The 21,485-nt window shown below is 38.6% G+C and overlaps 4 protein-coding genes across 6 annotated transcripts; all 4 read left to right on the top strand.

Annotated features, from left to right (window-relative positions):
• The first annotated feature begins 4 nt into the window (after positions 1 to 4).
• Positions 5 to 1,617, top strand: LOC117637301 (chlorophyllase-1). The gene is made up of 2 exons (XM_034372159.1): positions 5 to 368; positions 513 to 1,617. Exons 1-2 carry the CDS (start codon positions 87 to 89, stop codon positions 1,200 to 1,202), a joined length of 972 nt encoding a protein of 323 aa, XP_034228050.1. The 5' UTR covers positions 5 to 86; the 3' UTR covers positions 1,203 to 1,617.
• Positions 1,618 to 3,383: 1,766 nt separating this feature from the next.
• Positions 3,384 to 5,611, top strand: LOC117638087 (ankyrin repeat-containing protein ITN1-like). Its single transcript, XM_034373183.1, has 6 exons — positions 3,384 to 3,415; positions 3,516 to 3,611; positions 3,728 to 3,844; positions 3,972 to 4,262; positions 4,432 to 4,787; positions 4,939 to 5,611. The coding sequence occupies exons 1-6, from the start codon at positions 3,400 to 3,402 to the stop codon at positions 5,554 to 5,556; spliced, it is 1,494 nt and encodes a 497-aa protein (XP_034229074.1). The 5' UTR covers positions 3,384 to 3,399; the 3' UTR covers positions 5,557 to 5,611.
• Positions 5,612 to 6,049: 438 nt separating this feature from the next.
• Positions 6,050 to 9,946, top strand: LOC117638848. 3 transcript variants are annotated; one of them, XM_034374003.1, is made up of 10 exons: positions 6,050 to 6,131; positions 6,401 to 7,015; positions 7,150 to 7,299; positions 7,420 to 7,575; positions 7,790 to 7,852; positions 7,960 to 8,058; positions 8,196 to 8,402; positions 8,525 to 8,895; positions 9,000 to 9,630; positions 9,665 to 9,946. In XM_034374003.1, the coding sequence occupies exons 2-9, from the start codon at positions 6,490 to 6,492 to the stop codon at positions 9,609 to 9,611; spliced, it is 2,184 nt and encodes a 727-aa protein (XP_034229894.1). In that variant the 5' UTR covers positions 6,050 to 6,131; positions 6,401 to 6,489; the 3' UTR covers positions 9,612 to 9,630; positions 9,665 to 9,946. The 3 variants fall into 3 exon arrangements, with proteins under 3 accessions (XP_034229894.1, XP_034229895.1, XP_034229893.1); XM_034374004.1 differs by lacking the exon at positions 9,665 to 9,946 and having other exon boundaries at positions 8,540 to 8,895; positions 9,000 to 9,648; XM_034374002.1 differs by lacking the exon at positions 9,665 to 9,946 and having other exon boundaries at positions 9,000 to 9,648.
• A 2,600-nt stretch (positions 9,947 to 12,546) lies between these two features.
• Positions 12,547 to 17,952, top strand: LOC117638665 (serine/threonine-protein phosphatase 6 regulatory ankyrin repeat subunit B-like). The gene is made up of 8 exons (XM_034373760.1): positions 12,547 to 13,066; positions 13,219 to 13,368; positions 13,477 to 13,614; positions 13,762 to 13,815; positions 16,584 to 16,685; positions 16,796 to 17,029; positions 17,170 to 17,525; positions 17,819 to 17,952. The coding sequence occupies exons 1-6, from the start codon at positions 12,547 to 12,549 to the stop codon at positions 16,828 to 16,830; spliced, it is 999 nt and encodes a 332-aa protein (XP_034229651.1). The 3' UTR covers positions 16,831 to 17,029; positions 17,170 to 17,525; positions 17,819 to 17,952.
• Positions 17,953 to 21,485: the final 3,533 nt, after the last annotated feature.

Genomic DNA, 21,485 nt, shown 5'->3' with positions numbered 1-21,485 from the left:
TAACTTTTGTGCCAAGTTCGGCAGCCATAAGCATTGCTATAAGAAACAATCAAGGCCAAAGGCTCACGTACCCTTGAGCTCCTGCCATGGCACTTGTGGAAAAATCTAAGTCAGCTGCTCAGCCTTTAGTGGCCACATCTGTTTTTGACAAGGGGAACTTCCCCTTCAAATGCATTACAGAGGAGACACCTTGCTCTTCCTGTTTTGATTCTTCAGCCCCTCCTAAGCCCTTGTTAATCGTCACACCAACCGTAACCGGCACTTACCCAGTAATCGTGCTCCTCCATGGCTTCTACCTCCGCAACTACTTCTACCAAGACATTCTCCAACATATAGCCTCACATGGATACATAGCTGTTGCACCTCAGGTACTATTGTCTTACTATTAAAATAGTGTACATTTTTAATTTTATTTATTTATTTTATTTTGAAATCTAACAACTGTCGATATTTGAGCTCACAACCTCCTCCAACAAAGTAGAGACTAATTCGTTATATTGTGCTTCGATTAGCTATACGGATACGTGCCTTCAACTGGACCTGAAGAAATAGATTCAGGGGCCAAAGTCATAAACTGGTTAGCAAAAGGCCTCCAATCCCTGCTACCTGAAAATGTTGTACCAGACTTCACCAAATTTGCTCTATCAGGTCACAGCAGAGGCGGCAAAGCAGCATTTGCACTTGCACTTGGGCATGCCAAAACTGCCCTGTCCCTCAAATTTTCAGTGCTAATAGGCATTGACCCTGTGGCTGGCGCCAACCAACATTGCAGAACCAGGCCCCATATCCTCACCTATGAACCTCAATCTTTCAACCTCTCCATTCCGGTCACGGTAATTGGCACTGGCCTTGGACCAGAAAAGAAGAATGCGTGCATGTCACAGCCATGCGCTCCAAATGGCGTGAACCACAAGGAGTTCTTTCATGAGTGCAAGCCTCCATGTGCACATTTTGTTGTCAAAGACTATGGTCACATGGACATGTTGGACGACGACCCGCCCGGCTTGGTTGGGGCACTTTCGGGATGTGTGTGCAAGAATGGGACGGGTCCGAAGGAGCTCATGAGGAAGACTGTGGGTGGGATTGTTGTATCGTTTTTGAAGGCTTATTTGAATGGGGAGGATGAGGACTTGGTTGCTATTGTGGAGGATCCTGCTGTTTCTCCTGCAAAGCTTGAACCTGTGGAGTTCATTAGAGCATGAAGTAAAATAGATCAGCTGTTAATCTTTTCTATGTGATAATGAACTTTTTCTTTGAGTGACGTATATTTGATTCATATGCTACGTTGAATTAAATTTGGTGGTTGAATTTGAATACGTACATGTACTAGCTAATAATGTTTTCGGGTTCTGTCGTGATCATTCACAGACAAAGTTCATTTTGAAGGCTTATTTGAATGGGGAGGATGAGGACTTGGTTGCCATTGTGGAGGATCCTGCTGTTTCTCCTGCAAAGCTTGAACCTGTGGAGTTCATTAGAGCATGAAGTAAAATGGATCAGCTGTTAATCTTTTCTATGTGATAATGAACTTTTTCTTTGAGTGACGTATATTTGATTGATATGCTACGTTGTATTAAATTTGGTGGTTGAATTTGAATACGTACGTGTACTAGCTAATAATGTTTTCGGGTTCTGTCGTGATCATTCACAGACAAAGTCACATGGCAGATAAGTTGATAAGTTGCGTAAGGCATGCGGCCAAAAGCATGTCTATAGAAAATTCCAAACCAGTAATTACGACAGGCCAAGTGAGACATGGATCTACCTCCTGTTTTTCTGCTTTTTCTGCTTTTTCTGCTTGTCCATCTGTTCCTTTATATCGTTTTCTTTTGATACAAGCCTTTATATTGTTCTCTTTCTTTTGGAATTTGGATGTGTGTTTTTCCTTTGACCTAGCAATACTATTCTTCTAGGAAAACTGTAAAAATCAAGTAAAATCTCTGGCCGCATCAAATACTTGCAGTGTAAAAAAAGTCATTCCGAAATCAAATGCATCTGTTCTGATAGAAGATTACAAAGTGTAAAGGGTTACCGAAAGAAATAAAGAGATGATTTGGCATGTAATTTAAACAGTGTAAAGGGTAGAAATCAGAGAGTCTTTGCCTTTGTTCTTCTTCGCCACTTGGAAATTGGAACCTTACTATATATGGCCTGTTTCTAAGTATCACACAAGAACATGATTCCCTCCTTTTTCTCTTGTTAAAGAAAGATGAGATTAGGGTTATTCTTACTTAAAGATCCAAGTTACTAAAATACTCTTCTTCATTTCAGTCTTTATTTCTTAATGTTGTATAAATATGAACACAAACGTCCCTATCAATATAATTTCCACTTAATTAAGTAGAAAAAAGAGGAGAAGAAATGATTTCTACCATGAGCAGAAGCTCTATGGACACGGAGAACATGGAGAACATGCAGACATATTTGTTCAAAATCACCATAACTAGCCAATGGAAAGAAGTTATTGCAATCTATAAGCTAGACCCTCGGGCTCGCAACGCAAAAATCACAGAGTCAGGTGACACAGCACTACACGTAGCGGTGTCCGATGGCCAAGAAGAGCATGTTGAGGAGCTAGTAAAACTCGTCTCCACAAACGAGCTGCAAATTAGAAATGAGCGGGGAAACACCCCTCTCCACATCGCTGCAGCGATGGGGAATGTGAGAATGTGTGAGTGCATTGCCAAGCATCATCCCTTGTTGGTTTATGCTTTCAATAAAGAAAACGAGACCCCTCTCTTCTTGGCTGCTCTGCATGGTAAAAAAGGTGCCTTCTTGTGCCTGCACTACATTTGCAGCCTTCATGATGATCAGCAGCGCTACAAATATTGTAGGAGGAAGGACGGCAATACAATCTTGCATTGCGCAATTGCTCGGGACTACTTTGGTAATTAACTAATTGGCATACTTAAAATCAATTTGTTTGATCACTAGCACACTTGAAAATTGAGAGTACTAATTGTGTTTTTTCTTTTCTTTTGTGATTGACAGATTTGGCATTTCAGATAATTGACCTGTATGAAGAACTAAGTTTTTATGTAAATGAGGAAGGAAACTCCCCTCTCCATCTTCTTGCAAGTAAACCTTATGCCTTCGCAAGTGGGACCCGGCTTGGGCCGTGGGACCAAGTCATTTACTACTGTAAGTATAACTGTAACATCTGTAACATAATTATATAACTATTACAACAGAATAATATCAATGGCAAAAGCATTGAGATTTTTCTTAATTGTTTATGGTTATTTGGAAGTTATAAATGTTGATCAGCTCAAAAGGGCAGAACGACCGGGTCACTGGGGTGACGATAAGAGAACGATCAAGACATTCAAAGATGAAAAGTATCCCAAATATCTAGAGAACTATCAAACGTGCATAAACTTTATTCGGTTGTTGTGGCATATGGCTCGAGTTCTTGGTATGTGAATTTATAATCAAATCAATTGATTTAAGATCAAGCTACCATATATTATATACTTCTATTATGCAATATCCATTGCCGTCTATTTTGTGTGCAGTTACCAAACACGATAAGGGCGAAAGCCGGAAAAATTCAGCAGATGCAGAGAACCCTGCAGGTGCAGGACCTAATACTCTGGACACAGGAAATCCAGGTAAGTTTTGTATTAATTAGTACTGAGTCATGATTTAAGTTCTTAATTTCGCTGTTTAATTAGTCATGACTCATGAAAAATTTGTTTATTCTAGTAATCTAGTTTGATTTATATAGGATCCCAATCAAATGATGGAACACGACGACATCGATCGTTGCCCGGACATTATATCACCTGCTTTGAGTTTGTCAAGCTTTTCTTAAAGGCAATATTGCTGATTCTTTTAGGATGGGGTATTGCACCTTTTTTTTCCCAAAAAAAAAAAAAAAAAATGAAAAAAGAAGAAGAAGAAGTTAATTTATAATTCTGATCTTGGTATGTTTCATCTTATGCATCCATTTATACATGTATTGGTTACAGGGCCCAAGGAGATAAACAAGATAAGGGCAATGAAGGAAAGGCACAAATGGTCAATTCAGATCATGAATGAACTACTAAAACGTGGTTTGATGTATGCATACGAAAACAATGGTATGCATCCACAGACAGCGCCATCCCACAAAAATGACAATGATGATCAAGAAACATGGCCTTATGAAATTGTTGATCAATATGGTGACCAAGTTGTCACCCTCGGAAGCATTAACGTTTACAATCAGCCCATTATGAATCCTCCCCCACAACTACAAGATGATAATAATCCAAAGAATGGTAAAAATATATCTCACGATTTGTGTGAATTCGATACACCATATCAGTATGTCACTTGCTATATCGGATACACTCAATAATTTTTTCTACTAACGGCTATAGCTTGCCAATCACTGAAGTGTAGGTCTGACAAAAAAAAAAAAAGTGCCTAATACGTGATTATTGGCAGAAGTGGGAGAGAAGAAGAAAACCCTTGCACTGGCAAAGAGGGAAACACCCTTCTTGATTGCTGCAAAACATGGCGTGACTGAGATGGTGGAGAAGATCCTCGAGCTTTTTCCGGTGGCCATCCGTGACATCAACGCAGAGAGAAAGAATGTAGTGATGGTGGCTGTGGAGAACAGGCAGCTCCATGTTTACCGGCTCTTGCTAAGTAAGAATATCCCCAACAAAGACCACATGTTCAGCAAAGTGGATAATAAAGGGAATAGCGTGCTACATCTAGCAGCAAGGTTGGGAGACCATCAGCCTTGGCTAATTCATGGGCCTGCCTTCCAAATGCAATGGGAAATCAAATGGTATCGGGTGAGGACTTTATTAAACCCATAATCTTAATTAATTGTTTATAATATGTTAGACTATTGTCCAATTCCGTCTCAGCCACCAAACAAGGCCTAATACACACCTAGATAGCTAGTAAACATTTTTGTTCTCAAACTTTGAACCATATATGCAGATTGTGAAAACCTCCATGCCACCACGCTTCTTTCCCCGCTTCAATAGGGAAAACAAGACTGCAAAGGACATCTTCAAAGAAACCCACAAAGAGCTCGTGAAAGCCGGAGCGGCATGGCTCACCAAGGCCTCTGAGTCCTGCACCGTCATGGGCGCGCTTATTGCCACTGTCGCCTTTGCAACTGCTACCACTGTTCCCGGTGGCATCAAAGAGATCACTGGCAGACCAACCCTCGAAAACTTGCCAGCTTTCGACATCTTCGCCATTGCTTCGCTCATTGCACTATGCTCCTCGGTCACATCCATGGTCATTTTCCTCTCCATCCTTATGTCCCGGTACAAGGAAAAGGAGTTTGGAAAACAGCTGCCGAGCAAGCTCTTGCTGGGATTGACATTGCTCTGCGTGTCCATGGTTTCCATGTTGATTTCATTTTGTGCAGGACATTTCTTCATGCTTAAAGATAAGCTCAAACATGCTGCGTTTCCGGTTTATGCAATAACGTGCATGCCTCTGGCTATTTTTGCTGTAGGCCACTTTCCTCTGTATTTTAATATGATATGTGCTAACTTCAACCAGGTTCCATTCGAAAGGGGAGTCACAAGGGTAGCTCCTCTTTGATTGAGGAGGCTTCATTTATATGCTAGCAATATTAAAATTTTCTCGAGTGACATTTTTCAATTACTAGCCTACTTTGTTATTAATTTTGGTGGTTGAATTAATATGTATTGAACTTCAATGAATTGTAGCAGTCATCTTTTTAAGTTCATTGTTCTCTTTGGTCATCTTATAGGCATACATGGGCTTAGCTAACTTAGTTAGAGCGGATGTACTACCCACTCTGCATCCAAGTTCGAATCCTCCTCCACGTAGTTTAAATTAGATTAAAATAGAATATCGCTTGTATAAAAAACTAACAATCCTTTTCTTCATGGAAATCTGTCAATCAAGTAAATCTCTAATAGCATCAAATACTTGTAGTGCAAAAAAAGTCATTCCAAATCAGATCAAGCTCAAGTCACGATCTTTCCATCAAAATGATGATTTAAGATGCTTTGCAGTCTTGCTTTTAATGTCCACAGGTAACCCCCAAAATGAAAAGAGCAGAATATATGGAACTGGTGTACTTTATTTTCTTTTCCTTGAAGAATAAAGAAGTGTAAAGGGTACTAGAGACAACTGGCCAAAAGGAAAAGGTAAAGACTAAACTAATTTTCCTTCATTTTCCTTCTGCTATAGTCTGTGTTGTATCACAGAAGAGTATGTAAAATTTCCTCAATAATTTCCTTGGGTACAAGGAAGACAAGATTACGGTTCTTGTTGTTAAAGAAATTAAAGCCTTCTACAAGAGCACACAAAACTTACTTGAGATCAAAGTCTTATTGACCCCACTTAGAGATTCTGAGAAACAAGCTTTCAGTCTTCTTTTGATGACAGCTAACACTGTACTATATAATATATACAGTAGCTCGAGCCAAGAGTGAATACAAATATGAACAGAAACACAAACGTCAGTGTTTAGTTGCTAGTTGATTATAGCAGGAAGAGATCAAAATGGCTTCTACGACAACACACACCATGACTAAACCAGACACTGAGAGCATCAAGAAATACTTGTTCAAAATCACCATGAAAAGCCAATGGAAAGAAGTCGTTCAAATTTATAGTCAAAATCCTCAGGTTCGCAACGCAAGGATCACCAGGACAGGTGACACAGCATTGCACATTGCAGTGTCCGACAGCCAAGAAGAACATGTTGAAAAGCTAGTACAATTGGTTTCTGTAGAGGAGCTTAAAATTCAAAATGACCGAGGGAATACCCCTCTCCATCTCGCAGCATCGATGGGGAATGTGAGAATGTGTGAGTGCATTGCCAAAGATCATCCATGTTTGGTCAATGTTCTTAACAAAGATAATGAGACTCCTCTGTTCTTGGCTGCTCTCCATGGTAGAAAAGATGCCTTCTTATGCCTCCACTACATCTGTACCCCTGCCTTTGATGATCCTCAACGCTACAATAAATGTAGGAGGAAGGATGGTGAAACTATATTGCATTGCGCAATTCTCGGGGACTACTTTGGTAATTAGCGCTTCACTTGATCACTTGCATATATATATATATATGATCTATTTCTTGATGAGCTAGATTTTCTATAAATGTTCTTCTGTGATGTATTAAATTAATGAATTAACCATTTGTGTTGTGCTCAACAGATTTGGCATTTCAGATAATTTACCTTTATAAAGATCTTGTGAATTATGTCAATGAGGAAGGGTATTCCCCTCTCCATCTTCTGGCTAGCAAGCCTTCTGCCTTCAAAAGTGGTAGCCACCTTAGGCCATTCAAGAGAATAATTTACTACTGTAAGTATTACTACAGATACAGTATTATTTGCAAGGATACATAAGATCAAAAACTAACATATATCGCGATCGATCAGTTCTGTATTAAAGTAATAATTCTTCTGTATGACTGGTTGGAAGGTATATATGTTGATGATCTCAAAGTGGAACAAAAGGATCAATTTAAGCAGGGGTTAATTAAGACATTCAAAGAGGAAAAGGATCCCAAATATCCAGAAAACTACCAGACATGCGTCAACTACTTTCGGGTGTTCAGGAAATTGGTTCAACTGTTTGGTATGTGAATTAAAACCATTTAATTCAATCTACAAAAGTATTTTAGTCAAGATTGGCTTTAATTTATACTTGCTTTTCTGTAAGGATCAGTCCATTTAAGGAAGCAACCTTGTGTGCTATCAAACTAGTTAGATGCGCGTCGAAGTTTCTCAATATTGAATTCAATTCTATATGCTCTGTAGTCAAGTACTGTACACAAGCTACTATTTTGCAGTTACCAAAATTCTGCGAAGAGGAAAAAATTCGGCGGACACAGAGAACCCTGTAGCAGATACAGGCAAGAAAGGCCTACTCTTTTTCATATGCTTCAAGTTCAAGCCTAGTCTGAAGTAAAACCCTTACAAAATTGTTAGTTGGTCATGAAAAATGTGTTTATTTATATAGATGGAGCTCGAGGGCATCAATCATTTCCTGTTAATTACAGCACCTGCTTTGATTTTGTCAAGCTTATTTCAAAGGCAATGCTGATTGTTCTTGGATTAGGTATGGCAATTTTTTTCTAAATCCTAAACCTCTTGGCATGTTTCATCATCTCATGCCTTGATCTACAGATTCTACACCTATCCAGTGCAGACATAATTCATATAACGTAAGATGCTTTTTCCTTTTAATGCTTGAAGGGTCTATGGAGATACGGAAGACGAGGGAAAAGAAAGAAAAGCACAAATGGGCTTTTCAGATAATGAATGAACTATTAAAAAGAGCTGTTATGTACGAGGACGAAGATAGTGGTATGAATCCGCAGGGCGCAGCACCATCCCTCAGAGACAATGATGAGACAAGACCTTATGAAATTGTTGATGGTGGTAAAGAAAACATTGCAGAAGGTAACTGCTCTACGTATAATTTTAATTCAGCACATGTCACATTGCCACCATGCTTAGCAAATTATACATGGCTGTAGCTTGTAGCCAACCAGTAAATTAAATATCTCATGAAATGTATCTAGGGTCATCATCATCAGCAGAAACGATCGAGATGAAAACCCCTAAAGCAATGAAAATTATGGAAACACCAATACTGATTGCTGCAAAAAATGGCGTGACTGAGATGGTGGAGAAGATCCTGGAACTTTTTCCAGTGGCCATCCACGACATGAACGCAGAGAAAAAGAATATGGTGCTGTTGGCTGTGGAGAACAGGCAACCCCATGTGTACAACTTGTTGCTGAAGAGAGATAACTTGAGAAATAGTCTGCTCTGCAAGGTGGATGATAAAGGGAACAGTGCTTTACATCTAGCAGCAAAGTTAGGAGAACATAAGCCTTGGCTAATTCCTGGAGCTGCATTGCAGATGCAATGGGAAATCAAATGGTACGAGGTAAGGATTTCAATTTTCATCCCCCAGAGGTGCCATGGTCTAATCAAAATAATTAAATTACAATTTACAACTTTAATATCTTATACATGCATGCATGTATGCAGTTTGTAAAAGCCTCAGTGCCACCAAACTTCTTTTCCCGCCACAATAAGCAGAGCAAGACGGCAAGGGACATCTTCACCGAAACTCACGCAAAGGAAGTCGAGGCCGGAGGCCAATGGCTCAATAGCACCTCCAAGTCCTGCTCTGTGGTGGCGGCCCTCATTGCCACCGTGGCCTTTGCCACTTCCACCACTGTTCCAGGTGGCATGAAACAGGACAGTGGCGAACCGACCCTCGAAAACCAGCCAGCTTTCGAGGCATTTGCCATCGCTTCGCTCGTTGCGCTCTGCTTCTCGGTGACATCAATGGTGATGTTCCTGTCCATCCTCACGTCCCGGTACCAAGAGAAAGATTTCGGTAAAGACCTGCCGAGGAAGCTTTTGCTTGGCTTGACGTCGCTGTTCGTGTCCATTACTTCTATGTTGGTTTCTTTCAGCGCCGGACATTTCTTCATGCTTAAAGACAAGCTCAAATATGCTGCTTTTCCGGTTTATGCAGTAACGTGCTTGCCTGTAACGTTTTTCGCCATGGCGCAGTTTCCTCTGTATGTTGATCTGCTATGGGCTACTTATAAGAAGGTGCCTCAACGGAGTTACAAGGTAGCTCCTCCTTAAGAATTTATGTAAGTTATAACTGCAAAAAATAAGAGAAAGAACAAACAAGTAACAGTTTTCTTCTTTGGAAGATTGCAAGCCAAGTAATAAGGCTATGGTAGCATATCAAAACACTTGCGCTACATGAGAAAAGTAGCATCAAACACTTGGGACCTCCATCTTGTCCAATTGAAAAATGGTCATTAGAATTTCTTGGTAAAGATAGTAAGAAGTGTAAAGGGAAGATAACTGGCCAAAAGGAAAAGGGTGGAAGAGAGAATTTGCATTCGAAATTAACAAGTGTAAAGGGTAGTTAGAGAGACATATAATTAGTAAAATAATTAAAGGGGTTAAGACAGAATTTGCCAACTACGTTCTCCTCCATTCTGCAGGCCCCTCAATCTAAAGAGATTGATCAGGATTCGTCTTTGATAAAGAAAAATCATAGCTAGATTTCACTCCATGTGTGTGGATGGATTACCGAAATACTTAACATCCAAGTCATGATCTTCTTAGAGGTATACTGAAATACTTTTTCATGGATGCAAAATTAAAGTCTCACACTCTCAACACGCCCCCGCACGTGTGGCGAACTTTTAAGCCTAACACGTGGACAACACATATTGGGTGATGTGGGAGCACATGTGGCCGTTGGGTCCAACACGTGAAACGTGGCTCTGATACCATGAAAGAAGTTGAGGTTCCACCCCAAAACCAATTGGCAATGGGGGGAGTAGCCCAACTCCTTATAAACCCACACTAGTTCCCTTAACATTTCAATGTTACTCTCAACAAGCTGCAGCCTTACTTCTCTGATATAATTGGGCACTTTTCAAGTTCCATTGTTTATTCTCCAAATTCAAACAGAGTCCATGCACTTGCTGCATATATACAGATCAATGAATATTGTCTTTAGAAATTGTTCATGTTCTTTAGCCTTTAATTATAATAATCAAGGGCATCACTTTTGAGGATTGGGTGGGCCTCCCTCAATCTTATTTACGAATTAATAAATAAAAAGAAGCTTATGAGATGCAATCTTCATTTATATAATATTTTATAAAGTAAAAGTTCTACAAGAATAAATTGTATAGAAATAGGGCATGGTAATGAATTACTAGAGTAAATTGGTTGTCACTCGTAGCAAGAAGAGAAGTGAAGATATGAGGAGAGGAGAGAAAAGATGACTTCTACCACAGGTGACAATGACATAGCATTACATATATAGCAGTGTCCGATGGGCAATAAAATGAGATTCCTCTCTTCTTGGTTGCTCTCTTTATGGTAAAAAAGACGCCTTCTTATGCCTCCACTACATCTACATCCATACCCCCAACCCCTTTGATGATCATTCGGAACGCCATGGCGATACCATCTTGCATTGTGCCATTGCTGGGGGACTACTTTAATTTGGTAATTAATTAAGTGGCACTTAATTTCATCACTTCCAGGATATGATATCAGATACTAATTAACAATATGTTTGCGTTTGTGTTTGTGTCCGTGTTGTGCTTGAAAGGTTTGGCATTTCGTATAATTGACGTGTTATGGAGATGTTAATTATGTCAATGAAAAGGGGGCTTCCCCTCTCCATCGTCTGGCTACTAAGGCTTCAGCCTTTACTAATGGTAGCCACCTTAGTCGGACCGACAAAATCCTTATAACTATTATTATTTGCAACTTGCAAGCATCAATCACTTGTAAATCTCTCTAGCTAAAAAAGTCATCCTAAAACCAAGATCATTGGGCCATCTTGCTTATCCGGTCCACAGGCAGGAAACCGCAAAATGAAAGGGAAAGTGAATATGGAATAATAGCTGTCCTGCTGTGAACTTGTGATATTGGTAATAATAAAGAGTAAGAAGTGTAAAGGAGAGATATAGATATAAATGGCCAAAAGAAAAGCGTGAAGAGAGAATTTTCCATGGAAATTAAGAAGTGTAAAGGGTGGAGATATATATATTAGTAGCCAAAATAACTAGAGCGGTAAAGGAGAAATTGCCAGCCTATCTACTTTCTCCCCTTTTCTGCAGGCTCTCATGGAGCCATGCATATATACTTGAGTTGAGATCAGGATTTCTATTTGATAAAGAAACACCACGTGTGCGGAGGGATCATAGTAGCATACAAAACTTACTTAAGATCCAAGTGATCGTATAGACCCTTTTTATGAGTGCCGCAAAATTGAAGTCCCATATAACCATGGTAATGAACTTTTTAATTTGTACCATTTTTTCTTAAGGAGAAGATGAAGCATAAGCTAATTGCTATATCTTTTTTGCCTTCTTCAAAGAAGCTTGCAGATATGTTCACTCATGCCGTGTCAAAAAGACGTTCGAAGACTCACTTGACAATTTGGGCATTACAGATATCTATGCACCAACTTGAGGGGTAGTATTGGCCTGAGTCAACTATCCTATTAGGAATAAAATGATGTAATTATTGTATTTTATTGTAATTACCTAATTTGAGTAGAATTAGGAGATTTTGTGTACATTTCCTTTTTCTTTGCATCTCCTTATTATGTAAGTACTGTGTATATATATCCCTCGTAGAGAGAAGAATAAACATATGTCAGTTAAATTACTTTTGAATAAGGAGAGAAGTTGAAACGGATACCTTGCTGCATTTACAGATCAACGAATATTTTCTTTAGAAATTGGGTCTACATTCATGTTTTTTGGAATTTAAATTTAAGGACATCAATATCGCTTTTGAAGAAGGGATTGACGTCCATGGTTTACACACTGATAAAGAAAAAGGTCCTGAGGTACAATCTCACGAGATGATGTTTCCAAAAGCAATTGCAGAGTTATGGCCATGGGGTACGTTCTATCTTCTTTTGGCAATTATAAATGATTCAGAACATGGTTCATGACTAGCACATATGAAAAACCAAGGTCGTCAGTTTCAATATTCATTCACTCATAGTAGTAGGAGCTAGGAATAGAAGAATATGGCTAGGTCCACGTATGACGAGATCAGGAGTATGAACGCTGAGGATATCCGGAACTATCTGGTCGAGCTCATCAAGATAAGCCACTGGAAAGAAATTGTTAGAGCCTATAAGCTGAACCCGATGGCTCACAGGGCTATAATCCACATGACAGGTGACACAGCATTACACATGGCAGTGGCCGATTGGCAAGAACATCTTGTTGAAGACCTAGTAGAACTAATGTCCACAGAGGAGCTTGCAATAAAAAACAAGAGTGGGAACACTCCTCTCCACATTGCAGCATCGATGGGGCATACGAGAATATGTGCATGCATTGCCAAAGGTCGTCCGGATTTGGTTTGGGTTCGTAACAATGATAATGAGACTCCTCTCTTCTCGGCTGCTCTCTATGGTAGAAAAGATGCCTTCTTATGCCTCCACTACATCTACTGCAGTGGGGCAGTGAATCCGTACGACCATTGTAGGGGGAAGGACGGCAATACCATCTTGCATTATGCAATTCATAAGGACTGCTTTGGTAATTAATTAGTCACTTGCATAGATTGAGATCAGCTATATATTTGTTTATGCATATAGCATAAAATAATGAAGTACTAACAATTAATGTTGTCTTGTGTGTGTGTGTGTGTGTGTACATATATATATACATACATATCTTGGGGTTGACAGATCTGGCATATCAGATCATTTGCCTTTATGGAAATCTTGTTAATTATGTCAATGAGTTAGGGGTCTCCCCTCTCCATCTTCTGGCCTCTAAGCCTTCTGCCTTCAGGAGTGGTTGCCACCTTAGCCCAACCGACAGAATCATATACCACTGTAAGTGTTAGATGCATATATGCCGGAGATATAATATGTACTATTTATGTTGATAGTTCCATATTAATTATAAAGATTTATAGAACGTACTGTATGGTTATTTGAAAGGTATAGTTGTCGATAAGCTCAGGAAGGAGGAACCGGCGATAATTAAGGCATACAGAGAGGAAATGAATCCCAAATATCCAGAAAACTACCAAACATGCATGAACTGCATTAGGTTGTTCACGAACTTGACTGGCATTGGTATGTGAATTGGAAATCAATTTTACTCAAATTACAAAATGTTTGTATATTTTCCAAACACCAAGCAACCATTAATTATAGCTATATATTCGTTTAACTTATATGCTTTCTATGCTTAAGTACTTTACGCAAGCTACTACATTGCAGTTAGAGTTGGACAAAGCCGTCAGAAAGCAGATCCAGAGACCAACGTTGCACTCAGTAAGTCCCATAAAATCTATAAACAATCCATGATACTAACTTGAGAAAAAGTAGTCATGATATGTGAACAACCAACATCATCTATAGGGATCTTTTTCACTATTAATCAGTATGTCGCACAGCTACAATGGTGTTAGGGGGTTACGGGAGTTACCATAGTTAAGGGTCTTCAATGACAATACATTAGTGTTTTAGCTGTTATGTTGTTATTAGCCTTTTATTATGATAAATGGGTTTTCCATTTCATTATAACCACTAAGAAGATATCTTATGGTTTGTGTACAAATATTAGTTGTAATATCTTAATTATTATAATTGAATATACAGTTTCTACAAATGAAAAATGGAAAATGGCTAATTATCCTAACCATCCAAGCCTAAATAACTTAGGAATCCCTATTATAATAACACAGAGGCAATATACACAGAGTTCACCTTAGAACAACTCGCAGTAGGCCTATATGCGAATGACTCGAGCTCTACCTGCGAATTCAATTTGCCTTACACCCAATTTTTATAAGTAAAAACTCATAACTAGGATCCAATTGATCGAGTTACCTTATTAAGCTCATTATCTAATTTATTATAATTTTTTGATTCCCAAATTAAAATTCACCTATTATTTCAACGTGTAATGGGGTGGTATTTTAATTTTTGGTTCCCTATAATTTATTGTGGTGATTCCCTCTAAATTTTTTGTCTGCAATTGATTATCCTTTTTTATTATTAAAATTCATTAATAGATATAGTCAACAATGAGTTGGCCTTAAAGGGCTTAGTTTTCCTTATTTGCTTGCCTTTTTGAAATTTTGTTTCCATCTTTCCCGGATAATAATCTAATTATTTTGGAACTTGGATTTCATTTATTGTACTAGTTTTTCATGGATAATAATCTATCTATTATTATTTTTAAATAATAATGTAACTATTTTGATGACTTATTTATTTAAATATAGTTTTTTTTCTTTTATAAATGATAATATACCTATTAAAGTTTTATTGCACCTAGTTTTTCATGGATAATAATCTACCTATTATTTTAATAGGTAGAATAATTTACCTATGTTATGGATAATATACCTATTAGTGTACCTATTAATTTCATCCATAAAACAAAACCTATTACCTATTATCTTTTATGAGTAATAATCTACCTATTATCTTTTATGGACAGTAATTTACCTAATATCGTTTATGAGTAATAATTTATCTATTATTTTCTCATATGAGTCATATGGTTATATATGTAGGCATGAAAATGTTAACGTATATAATATCATCTAATTACGTACTTTTTTTTTTCTATGACATTATACCTATTTGAATATATTACATCCAACGTTAAGTGACCACAAATCTCTTAGACCCCTATAGTCCAAGAAATCGGGACTATATATATAATTTACTTATATATAATTGAAGGATATTAGGTAAATATATATAATTGGAGGGCGTAGGTATAAAAAAAATTCATTTGTCCAACCTATAGGAGGTTAGGAGGGAGTATCTGAACTAATTTGATTGTAGGCCACTATTATAGGAGTGTAAACATAAATGTGCAGTGAGAGGGGTATTATTTATGATTTTCTATTTAAACTCCGCACTTCTCTTTGTTTACTCCATATTCTAAGTTCACCCCAACTTTGAATTCACCCCAACTTCTAATTCAAATTTTCACAATTTCTAAGAAAACCCCACTATTGTCCCAAACTACCCCTAATACAAACCTAGCATAAAATAGAAAGAGAAAAAAAAAAAATTATTTGACAAATAATAGCTTACAAGTGTAGTCATTCTTCATCAAGAATTTTGTTCTGCTCTAGAAAACGGATCTGGCACATGGTATTTTGATGTATATTTTCTTTTATATATATATATGTGTGTGTGTGTTGTACATGGATGCAATAAACACTACATTTATATTATTGAGGGCATTATGTCAATTTAGGAGATAAATAAAAACAAGTAGAAGTGTTAGGCCATGGGCGTGGAAGAAATATGTTAATAAAAGAAAGAGAGGGAGAGAGAGAGGTGAGGAAGGAACGCAAAGCCAGGGGATTTTGTAAGATCCACTCCACCCCTCCTCCCACACCCCCCCCCCCCCAAAAAAAATCCACCTATATTACTCTCACAAGCCCAATTTAGGGTGTGTAAAGAGAAAATGAGAGTGTAGTAGGTTTCTTGGGATGTGTGTATAAATGTACCAGGGTTAAGTATTAAGTTTGATGACCTTTTTTGTCTTTTTATACAATAATAAAACTTAAGAGCTTAATGATTTAAGTATATTGGAGTGAACAAAGAAAAGTGTAGGGTTTAAATACAAAACTCTTATTTATTTGCATAAAATTAGGGGATAAAAAATGGTCAGCCACCAAATAAAGATCTAATGGCATGATTTGTAAATAAATCAACTTATACAGACACATTGTCATCCAATTTTAAAATTGGATTTTACTAAAATGTTGTATTATTGGTGGGTTATCCTCTATCATTTTTGAATTACAAGGGCCTATTTTAGCATGATCCTAAGGCGTTTATAAAACAAAAGTTGTTAGATGGTCATGAAAAGTACATTATTATACAGTTCCACATAGACAAGATCCCAGTGTAAAACTATATGTCCTTATGCATACCACACATAGAATCACATCAAGTACATGAATCAAATATACATATTAGCCATAATATATAGTACATACTTGAAGATGGCATTGATGAAAGCTCCAAGGAAATTCTTCTACTCTCAATAGTATCCTTTGATTATGAAGGTCCAAGAACATACCAATCATCATTTCCTCCTAATTACCACACCTGCTTGGAGTTTGTCAAGCTTTCATTTAGAGCAATGGTGATTACTGTTGTTAAAGGAGGTATGACACTTTTTCTTTTCAATCCTAAACGTTTTTTTTTTTCATGTTCAATTCATCTGGTGCACCTATTGAATAGATGGATAAAAGTTTTCTTTTATCAATGTCTGAAGTGAGGGGCGTAAGAGCGATAAGGGAAATGAAATAAAAAAACATATGGTCAGTTCAGATCATGAATGAACTGCTAACTCGTACTTCTACGTATAACTACGAATTTGGCGGTATGAAGCTAGACACAGCATCAACATCCAAAGACAATGGGGAGACAACGCCTCCCACCGAAATGATGGAATTCGAAATTGATAAAGTTTCAAAAGATGATAAAAGTAAACAAAAGATCACAGAAGGTAACTGGTAACTGCTCTCTATGTATTAATTATATGATTTGGGCGAATTCGTTATACCCCACCACCGTCAGTATGTCACATGTTAATTTTTCTCGCGGGTATAGCTAGTGAATCATTTTCTGATAAAGGATTATTGGCAGAAGTGAGACAGAAGAAGAAAACCCTTGAACTGGGAAGGGAAACACCCTTCTTAACTGCTGCAAAACATGGTGTGACTGAGATGGTGGAGATGATCCTCAAAATTTTCCCGGTAGCCATCCGTGACATTAACGAAGAGAGAAAGAATGTAGTGCTTGTGGCTGTGGAGAACAGGCAGATCCATACATTCCAACTCTTGCTAAGGAAAAATATCAACAGAGACATATACAACGTGTTCGGCAAAGTGGATAATAACGGCAATAGTGCGTTGCATCTAGCAGCAAGGCTGGGAGACCATCAGCCTCGGCTAATTCATGGGCCTGCCTTCCAAATGCAATGGGAAATCAAATGGTTTCAGGTGAGGACTTTTTTGTTTTTTTGTTTTGGGGTAAGAACAGAAATGACAAAGAAATCAGACGAGGACTTTATTAAACCTATGCATATGTTAATTATTTTATTGGTACTTTATTAAAACACATACTATAATACGAAGAGTATTAAACGGAAAAATATTAAGGTTTTAAGCAATCGTATATATGTTTTGTATATGAAACACTCCTTTGAGGCCCATTTTCATTAAATAAATAAATAAATTGACGCCCATTTTCATTAAAGTAATTAAACATGTTTTATTGTCAATCGTATATGCAGTTTGTAGAAAACTCCATGCCCCCACACTTTGCCCGCTTCAATAAGAATCTGGAGACTGCAAATGACATCTTCATGGAAACCCACAAAGAGCTTGTGAAATCCGGAGGGGAATGGCTCACCAAGACCTCCGAGGCCTGCACCGTCGTGGGTGGGCTTGTTGCCACGGTGGTCTTTGCAACAGCTACCTGTTGTGCGGAAGCGTCAACCAACTGCGAGTGAAAAATAAATAACAACAGGCAGGAGAAAAATTGAACAAAATAATCAACAAGAACAACACCAAGATTTATACTGGTTCGGCAATTGCCTACATCCAGTTTGGAGACGACGGAGTATTCCACTATAATCAATGAGAGAATACAATAGTGTTTAACCACTCAGAAAACCCAAGCCCCAAATATACCCAAGCTCACACACTCAAGAATATAAAGGGGATACAAATTGAGTACAATTTAGAGAGGGAAAAATAACCAACAGTAGCAACAAAAACTTAGTTGCCCAAACTATTATTTTTCTCTCTCCCAACTTCTTTCTTCTCTCATCAACTCTCGGTGCTTTCCGCTCTTTTTTTTTTTCCCAAATGCATGTTCCCTTTTATAAGCCAAACATTTGCTCTTCAACCACCCAACGGCAAAAGCAAAACACACAAGTCAAAAGGTAAAAGTAAGCCATCAATGCTAGCCATTAATTTGTCTCCAATTTGTCTGCTGGCCGAAAGCACCGAAAGCAGTTTTGCTTTTGACTATTTTTGAGCCAATCAAGCCGAAAGCAGTTTTGCTTTTGACTATTTTTGAGCCAATCATCAACAATCTCCACCTTGGCTCAAAACCTCGAAGCAACACTCTCAATGGTCGTCTCCCAATCCCCCATGGGGCAATCAACAAACTTTACAAATGCCAATTAAGTCTAAGCAATGCTTAAACTTGAGCAACGAAACTGGCTTTGTCAACATATCCGCAGGATTCTCAGCGGTACCAATCTTCTGAAGAAGAATATTTCCCTCGTCAATAATCTCACGAACAAAATGGAACCTCACGTCAATGTGTTTTGTACGTGCATGATGAACTTGATTCTTTGCTAAATAAATAGCACTCTGACTGTCACAATGAACATCCACATGGTCTTGTTCAACCCCCAAGTCATCAAGCAATCCTTGAAGCCAGATGGCTTCCTTTATAGCTTCTGTTACCGCCATGTATTCAGCCTCCGTAGTCGACAAAGCAACTGTAGATTGCAGAATCGACCTCCAACTCACTGGACCTCCAGCAATAGTGAATACAAAACCTGTAGTGGACCTACGCTTGTCCAAATCACCTGCGTAATCAGAATCCACATATCCAACAACACATTGACCAGTAACTTTATCATGCTGAAACAATAAACCAACATCCACAGTACCCAGAATATACCGTAGAATCCATTTCACAGCTTGCCAATGCCCTTTTCCTGGATTATGCATATATCTACTGACAATACTAACAGCTTGTGAAATATCAGGCCTCGTACACACCATAGCATACATCAAACTACCAACAGCACTTGCATATGGAATTTGAGCCATGTAATGACTCTCTTCACCAGTTTTAGGAGACATAGAAGCACTAAGTTTGAAATGAGGGGCAAGAGGTGTACTAACCGGTTTTGAATTTTCATTCATCCCGAAACGCTGTAGTACCTTCTTCAAATACTGCTTTTGACACAGACTAATCTTGCCCTTCGCTCTATCTCTTTCAATTTCCATACCCAGTATCTTCCGAGCTTCTCCTAAGTCCTTCATCTCAAATTCATTACTCAGTTGAGTCTTCAACCTTTCAATCTCCACTTTGCTTTTACATGCTATAAGCATATCATCAACATATAAAAGCAGATAGATGAAGGTTCCATCTTGTAGTTTGCGAAAGTATACACAATGGTCATAATGACTTCTTGTGTACTTCTGCCCGATCATAAACCGATCAAATCGCTTATACCATTGTCTTGGAGACTGCTTCAAGCCGTACAATGATTTTTGCAATTTGCAAACCCAATTTTCTTTTCCAGCAACCTTAAAACCTTCTGGCTGAGACATATAAATTTCTTCCTCCAAATCACCATGTAAGAATGCAGTCTTGACATCAAGTTGAGCCAACTCAAGGTCAAACTGTGCAACCAAAGCCAACAAAATACGAATAGAGGAATGTTTTACTACAGGAGAAAATACCTCATTGTAGTCAATGCCTTCCTTCTGAGCATATCCTTTAGCTACTAATCTGGATTTGAATCTCACATTGTCCTTTCCCAAAGATTCCATCTTCTTGGCATAAACCCATTTGCAACCAATTGCTTTCTTCCCCTTTGGTAACTGACCCAGCTCCCAAGTCTCATTTTTATGAAGAGACTTCATCTCCTCATCCATAGATTTCTTCCACTCCACGCTCTCTGAACTTCTGACAGCTTCTTTGTAGGCGGATGGAATATCATCTTCAATAACGGGAAGTGCATATGCCACAATATCAGTAAATCGAACAGGCTTTCGAATCTCCCTTCTCGATCTTCTGATTGCAATAGAATCTTGTTGCTGTGGAGGCTCTTGGGTAGGTGCCTCCTCTTCATCATCCTCGTCCTCTTCATCAGAATCAACTGTAGGACTAGTGTCTGTAGTATCAGACCTTACTGGAACAACTGGAGTTTTCAGTAACTCCACCTGCTTTGAACTACTCATGGTCTTAGTTGCTTCAATTTCACCTTCATGCTTGTTCTGATTTACCATAGCAGCCTCATCAAAAGTCACATCTCTGCTTACAACAATTTTCTTCTCATCTGGACACCAAAGTCGGTATCCCTTCACGCCAGTGCTAAATCCCATAAATAGAGCCTTCTTTGCTCTTGGATCTAACTTGCTTTCCCCGACATGATAGTAAGCAGGACAACCAAATATGTGTAAATACTTGTAATCAGTACAAGGTTTACCAGACCATACCTCCATGGGCGTTTTGCCCTCATTCGCAGCAGCAGGCAACCGATTAATGAGATGGCTTGCATAAGTAATCGCCTCAGCCCAAAACGCCTTGCCTAAACCAGCATTAGACAACATACACCAAACTTTCTCAAGCAAAGTACGGTTCATGCGCTCTGCCACCCCATTCTGTTGCGGTGTCTCCCTAACCGTGAAGTGCCTCACAATACCCTCATCTTGACAAACTTTCAAGAAAGGATCAGACTTATATTCACCACCATTGTCTGATCTGAGAGTCTTGATCTTCCGACCGCTTTGCGTTTCAATCATCTTTTTCCACTTCAGGAATATCTTCAAGACTTCATCTTTACGCTTCATGGTGTACACCCATATTCTTCTAGAGAAGTCATCAACAAAGGAGACAAAATAATGGCTACCTCCCCAAGATGCATTCTTGGAAGGTCCCCAAACATCAGTGTGAACATAATCTAGAATGCCTTTAGTGTGGTGAATAGCAGTGCCAAATTTCACTCTAGTTTGCTTACCCAGCACACAGTGTTCACAGAATTCCAATTTGCATGCCTTTGCACCTTTCAATAAGCCTTGCTTCACCAATCCTTGCAACGCTTTTTCACCAGCATGCCCAAGACGCATATGCCATAACCTTGTGGTGTCTGTGCTATCTGCGTCAGCAGCTTCGGTGACAGCTGCTCCACCAATAACTGTACTACCCTG

This window comes from Prunus dulcis, chromosome 8, assembly GCF_902201215.1.
Source record: "Prunus dulcis chromosome 8, ALMONDv2, whole genome shotgun sequence".
NCBI classification, from domain to species: domain Eukaryota; kingdom Viridiplantae; phylum Streptophyta; class Magnoliopsida; order Rosales; family Rosaceae; genus Prunus; species Prunus dulcis.
This window is presented reverse-complemented; position numbering and strand designations above follow the sequence as displayed.